General features: G+C 30.8%; 2 protein-coding genes and 1 long non-coding RNA gene across 4 annotated transcripts; 1 reads left to right on the forward strand and 2 right to left on the reverse strand.

Annotated features, from left to right (window-relative positions):
- Window positions 1–114: 114 nt before the first annotated feature.
- LOC115888761 (sodium-independent sulfate anion transporter-like) lies at window positions 115–6424 on the forward strand. Its single transcript, XM_030908603.1, has 9 exons — window positions 115–310; window positions 1052–1247; window positions 1800–1895; window positions 2220–2344; window positions 2427–2769; window positions 5050–5211; window positions 5362–5648; window positions 5873–6017; window positions 6096–6424. Exons 1-9 carry the CDS (start codon window positions 134–136, stop codon window positions 6317–6319), a joined length of 1755 nt encoding a protein of 584 aa, XP_030764463.1. The 5' UTR covers window positions 115–133; the 3' UTR covers window positions 6320–6424.
- A 1118-nt stretch (window positions 6425–7542) lies between these two features.
- LOC115888767 (probable isoaspartyl peptidase/L-asparaginase CG7860) lies at window positions 7543–8792 on the reverse strand. 2 transcript variants are annotated; one of them, XR_004051300.1, is made up of 3 exons: window positions 8639–8792; window positions 8220–8337; window positions 7543–7914 (listed from the first exon to the last, which is right to left on the reverse strand). XR_004051300.1 is itself a non-coding variant. In XM_030908610.1 (2 exons), exons 1-2 carry the CDS (start codon window positions 8397–8399, stop codon window positions 7692–7694), a joined length of 285 nt encoding a protein of 94 aa, XP_030764470.1. In that variant the 5' UTR covers window positions 8400–8573; the 3' UTR covers window positions 7549–7691. The 2 variants fall into 2 exon arrangements, 1 of the variants encoding a protein (XP_030764470.1); XM_030908610.1 differs by lacking the exons at window positions 8220–8337; window positions 8639–8792 and adding an exon at window positions 8338–8573 and having other exon boundaries at window positions 7549–7914.
- A 5671-nt stretch (window positions 8793–14463) lies between these two features.
- LOC115888771 lies at window positions 14464–16596 on the reverse strand. Its single transcript, XR_004051307.1, has 3 exons — window positions 15639–16596; window positions 14990–15071; window positions 14464–14548 (listed from the first exon to the last, which is right to left on the reverse strand). It is a non-coding gene; the product is annotated as an uncharacterized LOC115888771 (long non-coding RNA).
- Window positions 16597–19364: the final 2768 nt, after the last annotated feature.

The following is a 19364-nucleotide window of genomic DNA, read 5'->3' on the forward strand; positions in this document are numbered from 1 at the left end:
AAAAAGTTATTTTTAATTTTAAATAGTTTTTCAACATGTTAAGGTAACAGAAAATATATTTAAAATATTTTTTTAAATTATTATTTTTTAATTATTATTTAATTTTTCCAGCTCATTTAGGAAAAAACTCAAAATGCCTACTTCAAGGCACGTGAAGAAATTTTTCTTAAAAAAAATTCCCATACTACAGTGGGGAGCAAAATATGATTCGAAAAAGTTATTGTGTGACTGTATAGCGGGTTTTACAGTAGGTCTCACTGTTATGCCCCAAGCTTTGGCCTATGCAACTCTAGGAGGATTGGAACCACAAGTAAATATTATAATACAGGGTGCTTCAAAATTAATTTTTTGTATTTTAGTTTTTTGAATAAGAAAAAAAAGTTTTTAAAAATGCTTGACAGGTTTACGGGTATATTTTGAGTTACAGGATGGTTCAAATTTAAATAAAATCTGTCTGATATACAGGGATATTAAAAAAATTGAATTTGAGAAGGGTTTATAAACTTATAGAACTTTTTCTGTACCTTAAAATTTACTCATTTCCTGAAAATATTTTTTTAATGATCTGGGTATATGTTTTATCTAATTTAGAAAATACCCTGTATACAGGATGTCTGTTAAAAATATGGGCTCAAGTATTTAAACTGGTATTTCCACACCAGAAACAAGTCCTTTAGGTTTTTTGTTAAGTTTTATATTTTTCATGACATTTTCCAAGAAATATGAAAAAAAAAACACTTAGAGACACTCTGCATATAATTTATCTACCGTACGATCGAAAGAAAAACGGCGTCAAAGACGGCTGGGGAGTGACAAACGATGATAATTTTGGGGAGTCCAATCTCTAGATGTCATTTACTAAAATGACATTAAAAAACTAACACTAAAAAAATTATAGACAAAATCAAAAAAGATTGGCTAACTAAATGACGTCTAGAGCTTGACCTCGCCAATATTATCATGGATTGTCATTCCCCAGCCCTCTTTGACGCCGTTTTTTTCTCGATCGTGTGCTATAAAGGTAAAAAAACGTTTTTTTTTTAATTTACAGTATGGCTTATATTCAGCTTTTGCTGGCTGTTTTGTCTACACAATTTTTGGCAGTATTAAGGACATTACCATTGGTCCTACAGCACTGATGGCTTTGATGACGTATCAGCAAATAGTAGGAAGAAACAGCGACTATGCCATATTGCTTTGTTTCTTATCGGGGATTGTACAACTAGTAATGTCAATTTTACACTTGGGTAAGACAAATATGTATATATCTTTAAATAGATGTAATAGTATAGGAGCTAGCAACGTTTTCGAGAAAATATTTTAAGACGTCTGGCTCTTTGATACATCTTTTACTATGCTCTCTGGAACAGCATGCGGCCCGTCTGGCTGCCGATACCCGTTGCGTTTACTACTGCGCATCGGAAGAAGATCCTATATTTTTTATTAATTTAGTCCTATAAATTCTAGTATTGAATATAAATCGAACATGTCTCCATAGCGCAGTGCGTACAATTTCCGACCACGAACCGAAGATTCGGAGTTCAAATCCGGGTCAGGTCAAAGACTTTTTTATTTTATTTTCGTTTATATTCTGATAGTAAAGTATTAAATAATTCTGGTAATTAAAAAAGTTTTTTTTTTAAATAGTATTAATTAAACAGAAATATTTGATTTCTAACTGTATATATGTTACCATATTGCCAAAAAGTTGGATATATGGGGTGTTATATTTATAGGGATGAAACATTTTCCGGAAATTATAGAATACTACTTATGAAATATATATTTTTTTCTTTTAGGAGTATTAGTGGACTTTATATCAATCCCCGTCACTGTAGGCTTCACTTCTGCCACATCTGTCATAATTGGCAGTTCACAATTTGCCAGTCTATTGGGTAAATATAACGATTTTAATTTAAAAAAACTGATTTTATCAGATCTAGCCATGTATATATTAGTATGAAAAAAAACGAAAAAAAAATAGGACCCTTATTTCTGTGCATACTGTTTTTAGATTTTTAAGATAATTAAAAGGTGTTTTAAACTAAATTTATATATAAATAAATGATTGTTTAGACAATCAGGGTAATAGATAATTGAAAAATTGTATTATTAAGAGATAAAAGAGCTTGAAAGAGCGGGATCCTTATTTCTGTGCATACTGTCTTTGTATTTTTATTCAAAAAATGTGATTTATTTGTATAATTGTGTTTTTTTAGGAATTAAACAATCCTCAAATGGGTTTTTCGATACAATGACCAAACTATTTCATAACATCCATCTCACAAGGTACCAAGACACATGTTTGGGACTCAGTTGTATAGTAGCCCTTTTATTATTAAGGGTAAGTTGGAATTTATTTTTATATCCTTATTTCCATTTTGATTTTTTTTTCACACCCTGTATATAACGTTTCTTTTTTTTAGAAACTCAAAGACGTGAAAGTGCACAAAAAAAACTCCAAACCCAACAAACACCAAAGCTGTTTCAACTATATTCTGTGGTTAATATCGACTTCCAGGAACGCGATTGTAGTGATCCTTTGCAGTACCATGGCGTTTTTGTACGAATCCAACGGGTCTGGATCACCGTTTAGGCTGACCGGTGACGTAAAATCCGGTCTTCCAGAGTTCAAAGTACCACCGTTTAGTACCGTTATTAACAACAGCACCAGGGAATTTCCCGAAATGCTGTCGGACCTGGGAAGTTCAGTATTTTTGGTACCTATCATTGCTGTGTTGGGAAATGTGGCGATTGCTAAGGCTTTTGGTGAGTTGAAGTACTAGAAAATGTCGTCGATGATATAAAAAAATTAACGGTAAATGTGTCTTTTAAGTGGGTTTAATTGCTTTGAAACCGAGAGTGTCTCTTCGGGTATCGTCGTCAATCTTCGAGATATCCGAAGTATAAAATCATTTCTAGTACCTAAAACACACAATTACCACAGTTTTTGCCAAACTAAAAATTTAGTACAATAGCTGGTTAAAAATTATACAGATTACTAGCGTGTACCAGCGACTTCGTTCGCGTCAAATTAATCATTTGAAATGGTGATGATAAAGCAAAGCAAGAATTTCCATTAACATACAAACTGGATAAAATTTTCTCACATTTATGTCAGCATGAGAAAAAACAATATGGCGATATTATTATATAACTTGGTAATATTTGAGGGGTAGTTTCATCTCGTTAGAATTTGACTTTCGAAAAATCCGTTTGCGAAAAATAAACTTTTTACGTCAAGCGGTTTAAGCAGAATCGTGGTTAAGAAATTACCCAACTTTTTGGAACACCCTGTACGATTTTTTAAAAAATTTCAAAATATGTAAAAAACCAAATAAATTATGCTTGTCCAAACGTTTTCCCTGAAAGACTGTTTTTTAAATAACAAATATTGTAATATTTGAGGGTGTTTTCACCCTCATATTTTATGAAACACCCTGTATAAATTTATAAAAATCTTAAAATATGTAAAACAACAAAATAAAATATACGCGTTTTAAGAGTTTTTCCGAAAAACTCACCGGTTTTTAAAAAAAATATTTTAATATTTGAGGGATGATAGTTTCACCCCTTAGAATTCGAGTTTCGAAAAGTCCCTTTTTATCGAACCTCTACACCCTAGAATAACTAACTGAAAGAAATGAAAACTCCTATGTTAAAGCCTGGAAACACGCGCTCGACGCGATCCAAGCGGGCTACTGGCAGAACTAAAAGTTCGCGCCATATTTTTAAATGGACCTTTACTGCCAGTGCATAAGTTTTTTACTTATATTTGGTAATTTCAATCTAGATTATGAATTTATTTGTAACAAAACACTTTACAAAATAAAAATAATGTATTTTGATACAAATAAATTAATAATCTAGGTTGAAATTATGATAAAAAAATTGAAATTGGAATAAAACACGCCTGAAATTAGAATAAAACACGAAAAATCTGTAACTTGATTATTTTATTATAACATTGTTAAAATTACATATAACACATTCATACCAATATTTATTCATAGAGTAACAAAGCACATCACTGTTAAATTATCAACATTTTATATAAATATTTATATTTTTCAACTACTCCAACTACTCCAATTACTCAACAGAGAATCAAACGAATTGTTAATTAAACTATACTCTGTGGATGACTTGATAAAATCATGATGAAATTAAAGTCCCTAGATGAATATCTAGGGACTTTAGATGAAATTTCTACGCAGCGCCATCTATCCCTCTACTGGCAGAAACTCCGCCGTGTTTCCAAAATTCAAATGGCAGTTTCATCCGCCTGCTCTACACCCTAAAGTCAATCTGTTTTCCAAAAATCAGCTTTTTACGTCAAGCGCTTTAAGCAGGATCCTGATTAATCAATGACCAGATTTTTCGAAACACCCTGTATACATTTTTAAAAAATCTTAAAATATGTAAAAAAACAAAATAAAATATACGTGTTTAAGCGTTTTTTCGGAAACTTGACCGTTTTTTAAATAAAAAATATTGTAATATTTTCACCGTCTTGGAACTGGAATTTCGAAAAATCCCTTCTTATCGAACCTCTACACCCTAGAATCAACCTGTATGCCAAAATTGAGCTTCTTACGTTGAGTGGTTTGAGCAGGATCGTGATTAATCAGTATGTCAGTCACTTAAAGGTGCGTATTCATGATCCGAACGAACGAACGAACGAACGAATGAAAGTGCGGTATATTTAGACGGGGACCGGACGCATGCGGCCGTTCGTTCGTTCGTTCGCTCGACCATCCGTTTCGAGTCGGTACATCAAAGGCGTTCGCCAACAAATGCCTCCGGTCTTCTCGTGCAGTCCTATCGTGCGGTCCCCGTCCATACCACTAGCGAACATTCGTTCGTTCGTTCGTTCGTTCGTGCGGATAATGAATACGCACCTTAAGGATTTTATATATTAGTATAGATTTCTTTAAACCTAGGTATAAAATTCTCCCCCAAAAACAGTTATGAGATAGAATTATTAGAATTTAATACTAAAATTAAAAATAATAGATAAATTTACTAATATTTTTACTTGTTTTTTAGCTAGTGGAGAAATTATTGACGCCACACAAGAATTATTCACTCTGTCCCTGTGCAACGTACTAGGATCCTTTTTTTCTTCCATGCCCGTCACTGGTTCGTTCTCTAGATCAGCTGTCAATCACGCCAGTGGCGTACAAACACCGTTTGGTGGCATTATAACAGGTAAAATGTGTTTATTTTGCAGTACAAATATTCTCTCAGTAAGTTCAAATATTTTAACTGGTAGTATGACCCCAAGGCACGCCTATGATTATGTATTATCATACAGGGTGCGCCAAAAAGTTCTCAAAAATACATTTCTTGTTGTTTCAGGTATAATGGTACTATTGGCGTTGGGATTTCTCACGCCCTACTTTGCCTACATCCCCAAAGCATCCCTGGGCGCTGTGGTGGTTTGCGCTGTCATTTTCATGATAGAATACGAGGTGATCAAACCGATGTGGCGATCGAGCAAAAAAGACCTACTTTCCGCCATTGCGACGTTCGTGTTCTGTCTGGTCATTGGCGTAGAATACGGAATTCTGATCGGCGTTGCTATTAATATCATGTTTTTGTTGTATCCTTCGGCCAGGCCTGGAGTACATATGGAGAAATGCATGGTAAATATGAATATTACAAATTTTCAGTATTTTTATCAATATTCTTATGTGTATTTGTCTATGTAAGGTTAATTTTGAACGATATTTTCACCTACTTTTTTTTTGATTATTTAACTTAGCACTTATTTAAGAGACATCCTGTATAGAACAGTTTATTCTTACAATATTATACTAAATATTTTTCATTTTAGTCATCATTTTTATAGTTATTCTCTTCATTCCAGACACCTTCTGGCAAAGAATACATTCTAGTCACCCCCGGAAACGCTCTGTACTTCCCCGCAATGGATTTTATCAAAACCAGCGTTGCCAGAGCAGGAACATCGTCGAAAAATTTGCCAGTTGTCGTCGATTGTCAGTTTATTTTAGGTAAAATGGTTTTTCCTTGATTAAAACTTTGTTTATTAGTGTTTTAGTAGGATTATATAGCAATAATAATTATTTCAGGAGCTGATTTCACAGCTGCAAAAGGTATAGCTGCCCTCATTAGCGAGTTTTCTTCGAGAAAACAACCCTTGTATTTCCTAAACGCTCGACTAGAGGTTGTTTCAGTATTCCAAGGTGTCATGTCTGACGATTTTGTCTATTTCAATTGCAAAAAGAAACTGGAAGATACAATAGAGGAAGGTAACTACAATTTTGACATCACACAACAAAACAATGCACACTAGATTTCAGTCCTATTTTTTTAAAAACTATTTTTTACCACTTATATGTTTACAGGAAATAAAAATAAATTCGTTTATTGTCTTTTAATTAAATGTTTGTGTCAGTCTAATATTTTTATATGTAAATAAATACATCAAAATATTAAATACATAGCCTACTAATAAAGTTATTTGGTATGTACAGGATGGGTCAAAACACAATTTTATATTTTTCTCCACTGTTTCAAGTATTTTGTATTATAAACCAACAATTTTGTTTAATTTTTTGTTCTATTAAGCACTTTCATTACCTGAAATCGATATCTACTAAGAAAATGTTTTTTTTTTTGAAAATATAACAGAAGACTTGATTTTTTAAAATTATGGCCAAGGAGTTGGTTATAGTTCAGCCCAAATTCACGCCTACTCAGGTTTTATTTCACGAAAAAAATTGAAATGTTACGAAAAATTTTTTGGAAATTTTTTAGTCTTTAATTTTTTTAAAAAAAAAAATTTCTTGTTAATATGGCAACATAGGTAGTAGATTAGATTTACAAGAAAGAAAATTCAGAAAAGATCCAGCGGTTCTCTGATCCATAACCTAACAAATATAATTATTACGTTACGTACCGTATGATCGAAAAAAAAACGGCGTCAGCGATGGCTATGAAATGAAAATCGCTGTCATTTTATATGTAAAATTATATGGGGAATGTCATCGATCGTCATTTCCAAGCCAAGTGGACGTTGTTTTTTTTTCGGTCATACGGTATGTTTTTTATATTGAACTATTTTTTAAATTATGTGAGTTGGTTATAGTTCAACCCCAGAAACACGCCTATGAGGTTTTATTTCACGAAAAAAAAAATTTGAAAATTCGAAATTTTTTGAAAAATTTTTTGGAAATCTTTTTAGCTAAAAACAGAATTTTTTGTTAATATGGCAACATCGGTAGTAGATTAAATTTGCAAGAAAGAAAATCCAGAAAAGATCCAGCGGTTCTCAAAATTTTAGCAAAAAATATTTTTTTGGGAAATTTTTAAACGATAAAGAGAAAATATGTTTCTTTTATCTATAGATCTATCACCCCTTAAAATACTTGCAGTTATTTCTGGGACACCCTGTATACCAGGCCAGTCTGTAGAGTGATTAAAGGAGAATTATTCAGTGTAGCGATTAAGGGTTAAAGTAGATGCACTTATTTAAAAAACACTCGGTATAACAAAAAAAAACTTATATGGAAACGGTAATAAGTAAAAATTATATGAAAAAAGTTTATTTGGTATTGATTTACATACAGGGTGTTCCTTGATGACATGCTAGTCTTTTCTCTTAAATATGGTCCTTAAATATTAGCAAGTCATTAAGGAACACCCTGTATACGTATGTACAAGTTTTATACTAGCAAAAAATTACCACAATTGAATGCTTCATTTAGTTCCATAACCCTAACAGCTTCTTCCACAGCATCCAGTGCGGTACCTCCATCTTTCAGTATCTTAAATCCAGCTGTTACTGAATTTTTGATGCCAGCATGTTTAGGATTTACCCTGGAATCAGGTATATCCCCAGCTCCACCATGAATCAGTAATATTGGTTCCATATTTTTATATTTCGTACTGAAAAAAAAAGGGTCGAGATGATACGAAGCAGAAACGAAAGTGCTTAAAACTTGAGATTTATTTAAATATGTTGGCAGCGATAAAAGTGAATAAATATTTGTTTTTATCTTTGTGAATGCAAGATGATATTAAAATATCTTTTTATACAGAAAACAGTACCTAGAGTATTTTTATTTCGAGTTGTTTACTGTTAAAGAAAATAACTTGTCATTATAAAAACATATTTTTTTATCTCGAACACTAATATATTTTTTTTTCATAAAATATGCTTTATAATCAAAATATTAAATTAATAAACTTACTGACTCCCTAGTCATTAACTGTAACCTATTTTCGGAGTATTTATTATATATCTATGTGTATTTCTGTTCGATTTACTTTCACTAAAGATGTGGAAGTATCAGAGAAAAATTTCCTTACCTGTAAAATGCTAGATTAAAAAAAGGTTTATTTTGATTTAAATGACTTGCAATTTTTGACATTTTTATTTATATACTGGTCAGTATAAATTTGACGAATAAAAATTTTTTGATGTACCTAAACATTTTTTAAATAAAAGATAGCACAATATTTTTAAATGTAAATTAATAAAAAAAGTTAATAAAATATAACAAAAATATAATATTTTCACATTCTATCATCCTTGTATATCTAAGAATATATAAACAAGACTATTATTAACAATATAATTTTTATAATACCACAAACCCCACAAACTAACTTGAATGTGAATAATTCATTGCTCGTTATAGTAATTATTGTTTTGGTTAAGATTTCTTTGAAAAAAAATCTACAGCTGGTTGGTGGATTGCTGAAATAATAGTCAAATTATCATAGTATAAGGTGTAAAAGTTTACTTGTTATGGTAAATATAAAACGATATCTAGATATTCCTAACTTTAGCCACAATATTTTGATTTTTTTAAATCAATATTTTTTTTGCGTATATTGAGTTGCCTATAATAGAGGGGGAAATGTCAATTATGGATCCGTTTTTGTTTTGTTTTGAATAAAATTAAAAAAAATTTATTGTTTGTATTTGCTATTCCTGAATTTTATTCCTATTTCATTTAAATATCGAAGTAATAACTTATTAACACCCTTAATGGCAAGTATTTCAAGGCTCTGCATTACAATTACTCTAGCAAAATATTTTTATAGCTAGAAACTAGAAACATCCCTGAAACAACATGTAATCAGATGTAATCAATCAACTGAAGAGTTTTCAGTCGAGAAATTCTTAAATAAAATAAGCAGAAATCTTAAAGTAAGTAATAAGTTTATTTAAAAATATGTAATAGTTTGTATAGTAAACATCTGTTTATTTACATTCAGTTTCAATTAATAATTACGAAATATTAAAAATTAAGGTATTATTAACTGAATTATATTTAATCTACTATCACAATGCCAAAGGATATTTTGCAGAAGAGTATGTACAAATTACATGCATTAAACATATACTTCCCTAAATTCCTTCTGTGCTAAATTCCTAACAGTACAAAATACAATTCGTGTTAATTATTTTTGATGAACTACTATACAAACTTTTAAAACTTATATATCATTATTTTAATATATACCTTTTTTCCCAAATATATTTAGATTATTCAAATTTAAATAAGAACGTTTGAAAAAAAATTTTCTTAGGTTAAAATTTTAAAAAATGTCAAATATTCATCAGAGATGGCGCTATTTCATCACCTTTTCGGCCCTTCAAATTACAGATTTCTTGAAATTACTTATAGATTAATGTGGAAGTTTAACTACTGGTGAATAGGTGTCATTGCCTCCAGAAAATAGATATCTGTAATATTGTGACGAAGTTTAACCTTTGTCCGCTCGATGGCGCCATAAGCGATTTTAGTTCCAAAATATTCCACAAGGATAAACTGGCGCTGTAAACAGTTAACCGCGCTTTATTAAAAATTTGAATATGCGAATATATTCAGCCTTTTTGAATACTTCAGTCATATCAAAACACAGTGAAATTTTTAACTTAAATTCTAAAAAAATAAAATATTATAAAATAATTTTAAAACTAAATTTACATGCGACGTGCAACCAGTAATACAAACATTAGTAATAATTGTGATTGGTTAGTTCTGAATTGTCATTTGATTTTCACGTCTGTGTTGCCAAGATATTAAAAAGTCCTGAAACTAATTTAAATCAATATATTTGTAGGTATAAAACGAATTGAACCGTTACTAATATATGATAAATCCATTAAAAATATAATACAAATATTGTTTCAGTAGAATAAATAGTATTTTTAGACACAGCTTGGCACAGCATTATTTTTACATTAAAAATTATCACCTTGTTATTTACATGTGTTCAAACTGACAACATTGACAGTGTGTCATTTTCCGTTGTACTCGCAGCATGTCCTGGCTCTTACAATTTTCGAATTTTCTGATTTTCTGTGGAACAAGTGGTTTTTCTGTGCATTATATTAGTTTATGTTGTTCCTTAAGCCTTGTTACACCTCCTGAAAATGTAAGTGCTCATTATTTTCTATAGTTCTTTTCCCTTTCAAATATTTCAGTTACATCATCTTTAAAAGCTTATATATTTTCATATTTTCATGATTTTCTTTTTCTAAATTGAGTATATGGAAATATATATACTTTCTTTAATGTCTCTGTTGTACGTTAAACATTTAGTTACCCTGAGTATCGCTTATTTTAGAGACATTGGATATTTTTGGTCAAATTTTTCTTTGGTATAGTTTAAATATGTTTTGCATTCCTAATGCTACGTTGTTTAGAATAATTCAACGTTAGTATACCTAAAGAGGCCGCCATTCCTAATAATTATATAATATTTTCAGATAATAAAAAAAACGTTTACACTTCACATGTTTACTATATACTGCCACACTGCCATCATATTTTAGATAAATTTGTATTATTTTAATATAATTAATATAATTCTTTATTTTTTAGGAGCGTTATTAATACACCATACCACACCGATAAATACCACCTAAAAGGAGATACCTAGGTTACCCTTTATCTAATCCAGATGTTTGGCCATCATTCTGATTTACTTAGATTGGTTTTCTATTATATATGATTGAAAGTAAGTTTAATATATAATTTAAAAATAATTTTAATAAATTCCTTAAATGTTTATTAATGACTAACCATATTTTAAGTATTATTTAATATTAATATTAAACGAAAAAAAAAAATAAATAAAACGTAGCGTAATTAATGAAATGTAATACTATTTATTTCTTTTTTTACAGATTTTGTACAACAAATCAGTGGATGTATGCAGTTCTGGGGCAGTACATTTATCCTTTTGATGAATATTACCAATAATGAATCAGGAAATCAATTTTCCTGCTCTATTGACCAGATATCTCTATTTGTTTTTAATACTTAAAACTTCTTTCCCATTTTGCATTTTGGCCTACCTCTCATTTTTTTTTATCTGTCATATTTTTTTTACTATTGGAATATCATCATTGTCAACTCTATAAATTCTTTCAGTGATTGTCTTAAACATTTACATATTTTTGTCATTCTTCTGATTGTTTTCTAATACATATTTCATCAATCTATTGCCTGTATAGAATTATAGCTTTTTCCATTTTTTCCAACTATTTGTCCAAACTAAAATTTATTTATTATTTTATTATTAACGATTTCCAACTATTGTATCCAAAATAATTCTATAATTTTTTGTGTCATTCTTCTGAGACTTTATCACTCATTTTCATGCAATTTTTTTAATTCCTTGTATCTCTATTTCTTTATTTGTCTCCTATATTATATTCATTGTATGAAATCTATTATTCTATGTATTACTGAATTACCTGTCATCATTTACTTGTACTCTTTTTTTTGTATTGTATAATTTTGTGTCAAGTTATCTCTAAGGTATTTTATTTCTATTTTCACTATAGAGTTGTAATTCTGGAATCATATTTTTTTTTCAATTTATCATACCATACAGAGTAAAACTTAATTATTAATTAGTATAATTTATTATTTGTCTTACATGTTGGTTGTAATTATCAATCTCTTATTTGTTTTATTGTTTATATTACTGGTATTTCTCCAAACATTTCTAACAAACTCTTCCAAGTCTTTGTTTCATTTCTATTGATTTCTACATAAAATTGAGCGTTTTAATGGGATATTGTACTGCTTTGGAACAAGGATTTTTTGGGACAACTGCACTTCATTGCAGCCACCCTCTTCAAGATGCCATTAGGTTGATTAAATTCAACAGTCAATTGAGAATGAAATTCATCATTGAAGAGGAAGCTAAATAGTTTTAGATAAATTAATTAAAAGGTGTATTTTTTAATTCGAATATGTTTATTAAATACGTAATGTTATTTGTTATGGTATTTTGTAAAATAATGTAGTTATTTATCAATAATTTCATATAAAACACTTTGGGCGCACAATTTACTATAGTATAGGCAACTAAAAAATACATCAAGAATTTATATAATTTTTATTTTTAAGCAACTAAGTTAAGAGTGAATTTTTATTTTTTAATTATTAACACTTTTAATTTTAGTACAATCCTTAGAATATACCGTATGGTTGAAACAAAATGGCGTCCAGTTGGCTGGGAAATGACAGATATATAAACTTAGTCTATATCTCTGGGAAATGACTATTGATGACATTTCCCATATAAATTTAAATATAAAATGACATGATCTTCATTTCATAGCCATCGCTGCCGCCGTGTTTTTTCGATCGTACGGTATAAGCACGGGTACAATTAACATATTTTTCAATTAGAAATACCGTATTAACAAAAATAAACGGCGTCCAGTTGGCTGGGAAATGACGATCGATGACATTTCCCATACAAATTTACATTAAAATGACAGCGATCTTCATTTCGTAGCCATCGTTGACGCCGTTTTTTTTTCGATCATACGGTACACCTAATTTAACCGTGTTTTTTCCTTGTATTACTGTTAAAAAAAGATTTTTATGTTATGAAGATTCCAATATATCTTATAATACCGTATGATCGAAATAAAGTTACTTTCAGTTGGCTTAGAAATGACGGTTGGTGACATTCCCCATATAATTTTATATATAAAATGACATCTTCATTTCATAGCCATCGCTGACGCCGTTTTTTTTTTTCGATCAAACGGTATTTTTATTACAGAACCAAGAGTTTTCAGAAAGGTACCCAGAAGATGTATTTCCCTCAACATAGACATCAGCCGTGTCCATCAACATCTTGGATTTTAATAAACTTTTTATATTACTCTTGTTAATAAAATGTATGTTAATAAATAATAATTAAATATAAATGAGTTTTATTGAACCAAAATGTACATAGAAATACTGTCTAATCCTGAACAAAAAGAAAAAGTAATTTAATTATCACAAAAATAATATATTCTAATAATAAAAAACTTTAGAGGTTGTTCTGGAATAGACCGGTATTTTTATATAAAAATAATACTAACGATTACCTCTTCGCACTTATGTACTCCTGATACAAATCCGAGAAAATACAGCTTTTAACAAAAATTAAACGAACATTTTTAATCTTTGTCCAAAATCGCTGATTTCTATCAGGAGCACATAAGCGTGAAGAGTTGAGAAGTAAATTAAATAGCAATATTTTTACCTAGTCGCTCTTATGCACTCCTGATACTAAATCGAGAAATTCAATTTTTGTCAAAGAGTGCACGAAAATTTTTAAAACTGGTCAAAAATCGTCGATTTCAGTCAGGAACGCATAAGGGCGAAGAGGTAAGGAGCAAATTGAGTACCACATGTAAATATAGCATCGATGAACGATATTTCTGCTATCTCTAGCACTTCGAACTCGTTTCCAAACTTCAACCCTTAATATCTCGGAAACTATAAGGGTTAGAGAGGAACGGAACTCGGCATTCGATTCGCCTTTCAACCCTCTATAAGGGTGCATAATCAGGGCGCGATCGGAGACCAAAATTTTTTTTGGCGAAAATTCAGGTAAGGGGTTAACCTTCCTTCATTTTTCCTCAAACATTTTTTTTGTCTCCTATCGCGCCCCAAATTTGCACCCTTATAGAGGGTTGAAAGGCGAATCGAATGCCGTCTTCCGTTCCTCGATATCTCTTATAGTTTAGAAGTTATAGCCGTTTTTCGAAAAAATCTAACTCATTCTAACTCGTTGGTCCAGTACTCTAGTTTTTCATCTAGTCGAATTATTTTGACCAACTGTTGTTCAAAATCTGACCATACTGAGAATAAATGAGATCAAGGAGGTAAAAATTAGGAGCAACATGGATTTATATGTGCTCTTTAAATATAAATAATTTTCTGTTATATTATATTTACATCCTCGATCTTACATATTCGTGATAAAAATCGTAGATTTTCTCAACTCTAACATAAAATGCACCAAAATTTTTAAACGTCAAAATCACCAATTTCTATCGGGAGCATATAAGAGTGAAGAGGTATGGAGATATGTATTAAAGATATAAAACCCATGGAAATAAAACATAGTAAGTATTTTAACTAATTATCTTTATTTATAATACAAAACGTACAAAAATAAAATACAATATATACAAGGTGTATCAAAAAAGATGCACGTAGTGGACCTGGATCATGGTGCGATGTAGATGGAAACTTGTGCACTGAAAAGAATAGAAAAATCATATTAGTACAGTAATTCTGTTGAAAAAAACGGCGTCAAGTTGGCTTGGAAATGACAATGACATTCCCAATATAATTTTCAATAAAGACATACATTCTTCATCTCCAATCCAATTTTGATCGTGTTTTTCGATCGTATAAAATCGTATGATTAAAAAAACAGCGTCAAGTTGGCTTGGAAAAGGCTATCAAAGACAGTTGCCATATGATTTTGCGTCTAAAAATACCACGATTTTCCTTTCGAAGCCCATTCTAACGCCGCGCCGTGTTTGTTAGAACGTATGGCACCATATAATCATAAAAAAACAGCGTTTGGTTGGCTTGGAAAAAACAATCGATTACATTCCGTATATAATTTTATATATAAATTGACAGCTGATGAGTACATTTTATATTTAAAAAATTAGTTATTTAGTTAATACCTGTTTGGGAACACTAATGCATTATCCATATTTGTTGACAACATTCAGGCTCTAGAGGCAGATGATATTTTTAGCAGAAAATCTGAAACAAAAAAAATGTCATTGAAACAATTTACCAGTATATAAAAGAAGATAATATATTGGATGTATTTTTAATTCTTAACGTTGATAATGGTAACTTCGAAGAATTTTATCATTAATATAATGATAACAAAGATATTTAATACCCCAAGCAGTATTAAAAGAAATTTCATAGCATTTAAAAAATTTTCCGCTCATTCAAATTTTTAATAAAGCGCGGTTAACTGCTTACAGCGCCAATTCACCCTTGTGGAACATCTTGGAACTAAAATAGTTTGTGGCGCCATCAAGCGGACAAAGATGGAACTTCACTACCAAATTACAGGTTTCTATTTCAGTAAGAATTTAGCGACATCTACTCGAAAGTAGTCAAACTTTTCCATTAAAATAAACAGTAATATATAGAAATCTGTAATTTTAAGTGTCGAAAAAGAAATTAATTAACGCCATCTTTGTTTAACATAGAATACTATCTATTTAACATTTTTTAATTTTTCTTCAAGTTTTTATTTAAATTTGAATAATTTTCTAAATATATTATATTAAATGACTATCTACCATTACTTACAATCTCCAATGCACTGGTTGAACATCTTCATGAAGGTAAACAAGCTTCTCTAAAAACATTCATTGGAGCCTTCTTCTATCGTGTCTTAAAAGGAAGAAAAAAAGAACGAAAATAGGAAGAAAACAAGAGTTGATCAAGGAAGATCTATACAGAAAAGAAAATAGAGGACCTCACCAAAGACAAGTTGAAACAAAGTGAGCGCCCAGCTAGGGCACCTCGAGTTCGCCAGACCCGTACTCACAAGACGTGAGCCCCTGAGACAGCCACAAGACAAGTTAAAATCTAGGACAAATAAAACACTACACAAGGTTCATTTTATTTAATTTCACCACAAAATTCGTAAAGTACTTACATATAATATTTTTTGATTTTATTCCATTGTCGTTCGGTCCTAAACGCCAAACGAACAGAAACGAGTATAAAGTAATATAAACAACTTAAAAATAACTTGCTTTATTTTATCGTAATAATTAAAATTGACTGTTCATTCCTAAACGTAAAAATTATCATAAGATACTGTGTAGAATTGTATGAACAAAGAGAGAAGGAAAAAAAATAAAACAAAGTTATTATCACATATAGAATGTAGACCGTATTAAGGTATATCAAGTTAAAAAAAAAATTAGGACCCTAAAATGATAAATATATACACGAACGGTGTCTCCCTGAATAAAGAGAGAGCTTATAATAATAATAATAATAATATGAATCGATATTTTCGTTACTATATACGTATAAGAAATTTGTTTTAAATATACATTGCTAAAAAACAACATCGAACTCTCTTCTCTGTAAAAAAATAGTTAGCCATATAGAAGCTCGTCTATCTGCTGAAAAATGTCAAGTGTCTCGAGTAATATAAAGGACTAGAATAACAAGTTAAAATATATAATTGTTAAAACAGGTTTTGTCTCGTTAAAATGATATACAGGTATAATCAAAAATAAATACTAGCTGGTCCAGTGGTATAAAACATGTAGCAGACCACAAGCGGTACGCACAGCATCACGCGAACATAAATCTGGACGGTACGGTGGACAGGTTGCAGGTTAAACCAACGGTTCTCAAACCGCGGCACGTGGACCATCGCATTGGTAGTACGTAGATATAAAGATAGAAACCCAGTTTAAATTTTCGATTATTGTTATTTTAAAAAAAAAAAAAAATATTTGTAATCTAAATAAATATAAAAATAATAAATAAAAAAAAAATGATTAAATTAACCTATACAGCTGTGTTAAAGCGATTTCGTATGCTCTTTGTGGTTGGTTTTACCTATTATTTCTTTTTGAGTATCCTGTATAAAGAAAAATGCATTTTCTTGCCCTGAAATGACGTCAGATCATACTTTATGTTGGTTACAAGATCTCGAAACGAAACGGTATCTATCCACTACATAGTCGAAGTATATTATTACTTTTTGAGTGTCCCGCACAAAGAAAAAATAATTTCCTTGCCTTGAAATGACGTCAGATCATACTTTATCTTGGCTACAAGATCTCGAAACGAAACCGTATCTATCCACTACATAGTCGAAGTCCATTATTGCTTTTTGAGTGTTCCGCACAAAGAAAAATTCAATTCCTTGCCCTGAAATGACGTTAGATCATACTTTATGTCGGTTACAAGATCTCTTCGCCAAACCGTATCTATCCACTACATAGTCGAAGGTTCGTAAAATATCGTTTTGTATAAGTCAGACTCTCTTCCATTTTTTCCTCTCCTGCAGCTCTTCCGATTTTTTCTTTTCGAAGAATCCACCATCACCGATGGCACGAATAATTTGAAATACGGCGCTAGGCAGAGACGCCATTCATTTCCAAGTAGTTATGCCCTTTTGGTACGCATTTTCGTGCCCGTATTTGGTACCGCTCGTTCCCGCACTACTATAGGTACTTCTCTTTCTCATTCTGCGCCTCGGAATGGAACCAACCAAGTGCCAACGGCCATTCGTTACGCCTTTTAATTGGTTTAGAAGCTGATGCGGTACTCGGCGGAGTCTGGTTAGTTCGGTATAACTTAGATTAAATATAGAAAAGATAGAATAATATGCCTGGCTTGAAATATCCTCGAGCACCCAGATGCAAAAAAAAAGAAATTTTTTGAAAATAGTAAAGTAAAAAAATATAACACTTTAACTTGACGAAAAAATTCTCCGTTGCGTTTTTTTTGCTTCTGAATTTATATAAAAAATGGAGTGTCTATATTTTTTTTTCTGGTGATCTGTAGCATAGGTATTTCCGAATGCGCTTTCCACGTGGACGGATTCCTTCTTGGGATAATGATTTATCATCGCATTTGAATCGGAGCGTCCGTATGTGCCGGAACAGTAGCCACAAATCAATGGGGCCCATTCACATGCAAATACTACGATGCCCGCGATGTCTATTTCGCGTTTGAGTAATCTGATGTACAGGGTGAGTATTTTTTATGACTTAATTACAAATGTATAGTTTTCAGATTTTTACCCATAGGTACTTGTAGTATAAGACAGTATTGCTTGCCAAATTTCATAGTTCTAGGTAGATAGAACCTATAAATTTTGATTCCGTTGAGAGTGTCGAAATACACGTTTTTTGCGGTTTGATTTTTTCAAATCCTCAAGGGATATGAGTATACAGGGTGGTCCGAACTGTATTTTGGAGATAAAATAAGTAAAAAAGTTCGTATAAATGTATGTCCTAAAATGCTTACTTTCGGAGATACAGGGTGTAGAAGTTTCATTTTTATTTTGATTTTTTCAAATAATTTCTGAAGTAACTTCAATATTTGGATGAAAATTGGTGTATGGGAGTTTTTTGACATGAGAAATTTGATTTTGATATCAATATGACTCCTACTTGTAGAGTGCGCCACATACATATTTTTTAACCGGTTTGAAGAGTAATAACTTTTCTTCCGTACCTGTATAAAACTACTGAGTAAAAAATATACATTTACGACGTTTTTTTACGTAAAAAAGGTCTTTTGGTAAAAATCGCTACGAATAATGGTTCTCGAAATATTTGGAATCGAAATTATCAATAGGTACCTGTCATCACTGTGTCACTGACATAACTGACATAATTGACGTGCTGTTAAGTTAACTAAATAGTTATTAGACTGAAATTATAAATTTGAAATGTTTTTGTCCCAAAAGTTCAACAGAAACTGTTTTATCATCATTTTTCGAAGAAAAATTTATGATTAATTTAAAAAAATAAAAAGTTTCCAAATTTATCATTTCAGTCAAATAACTATCTACTCAACATATTTATTTTTTGTCAATAATGACATGTATTCTAAATATTATCTTAAAAACGGTACACTCGTAGCAATTTTTGCCAAAAAATCACAGAAATGTATACTTTTTCATTCAGTAGTTTTATACAGGTACAGACGAAGACATTAAGTTATTAACTTTCTAAACAGTTAAAACACATGTAGGTAGCGCCCCCTGCAAATAGGAGTCATATTGACATCAAAATCAAATTCCTCATGCCAAAAACTCTCAGACACTAATTTTCATCCAAATATCGACTATAGCTCAGGAATTATTTGAAAAAAAATCAAAATAAAAATGAAACTTCTACACCCTGTATCTCCGAAAGTAGGTAGCGGTAGTTTAGATAGTTTTAGGACATACTAAACCGTGTACAGGAAAAAAAAGATAGACTTACAAAAACATTACATATTTTATAATTCGACTCACCCCGTAACTTGAATCGGCCGCAAATTCAACATATA

The sequence above is a fragment of the Sitophilus oryzae genome, unplaced genomic scaffold, assembly GCF_002938485.1.
Source record: "Sitophilus oryzae breed Bouriz unplaced genomic scaffold, Soryzae_2.0 scaffold_808_pilon_pilon, whole genome shotgun sequence".
NCBI lineage: Eukaryota > Metazoa > Arthropoda > Insecta > Coleoptera > Curculionidae > Sitophilus > Sitophilus oryzae.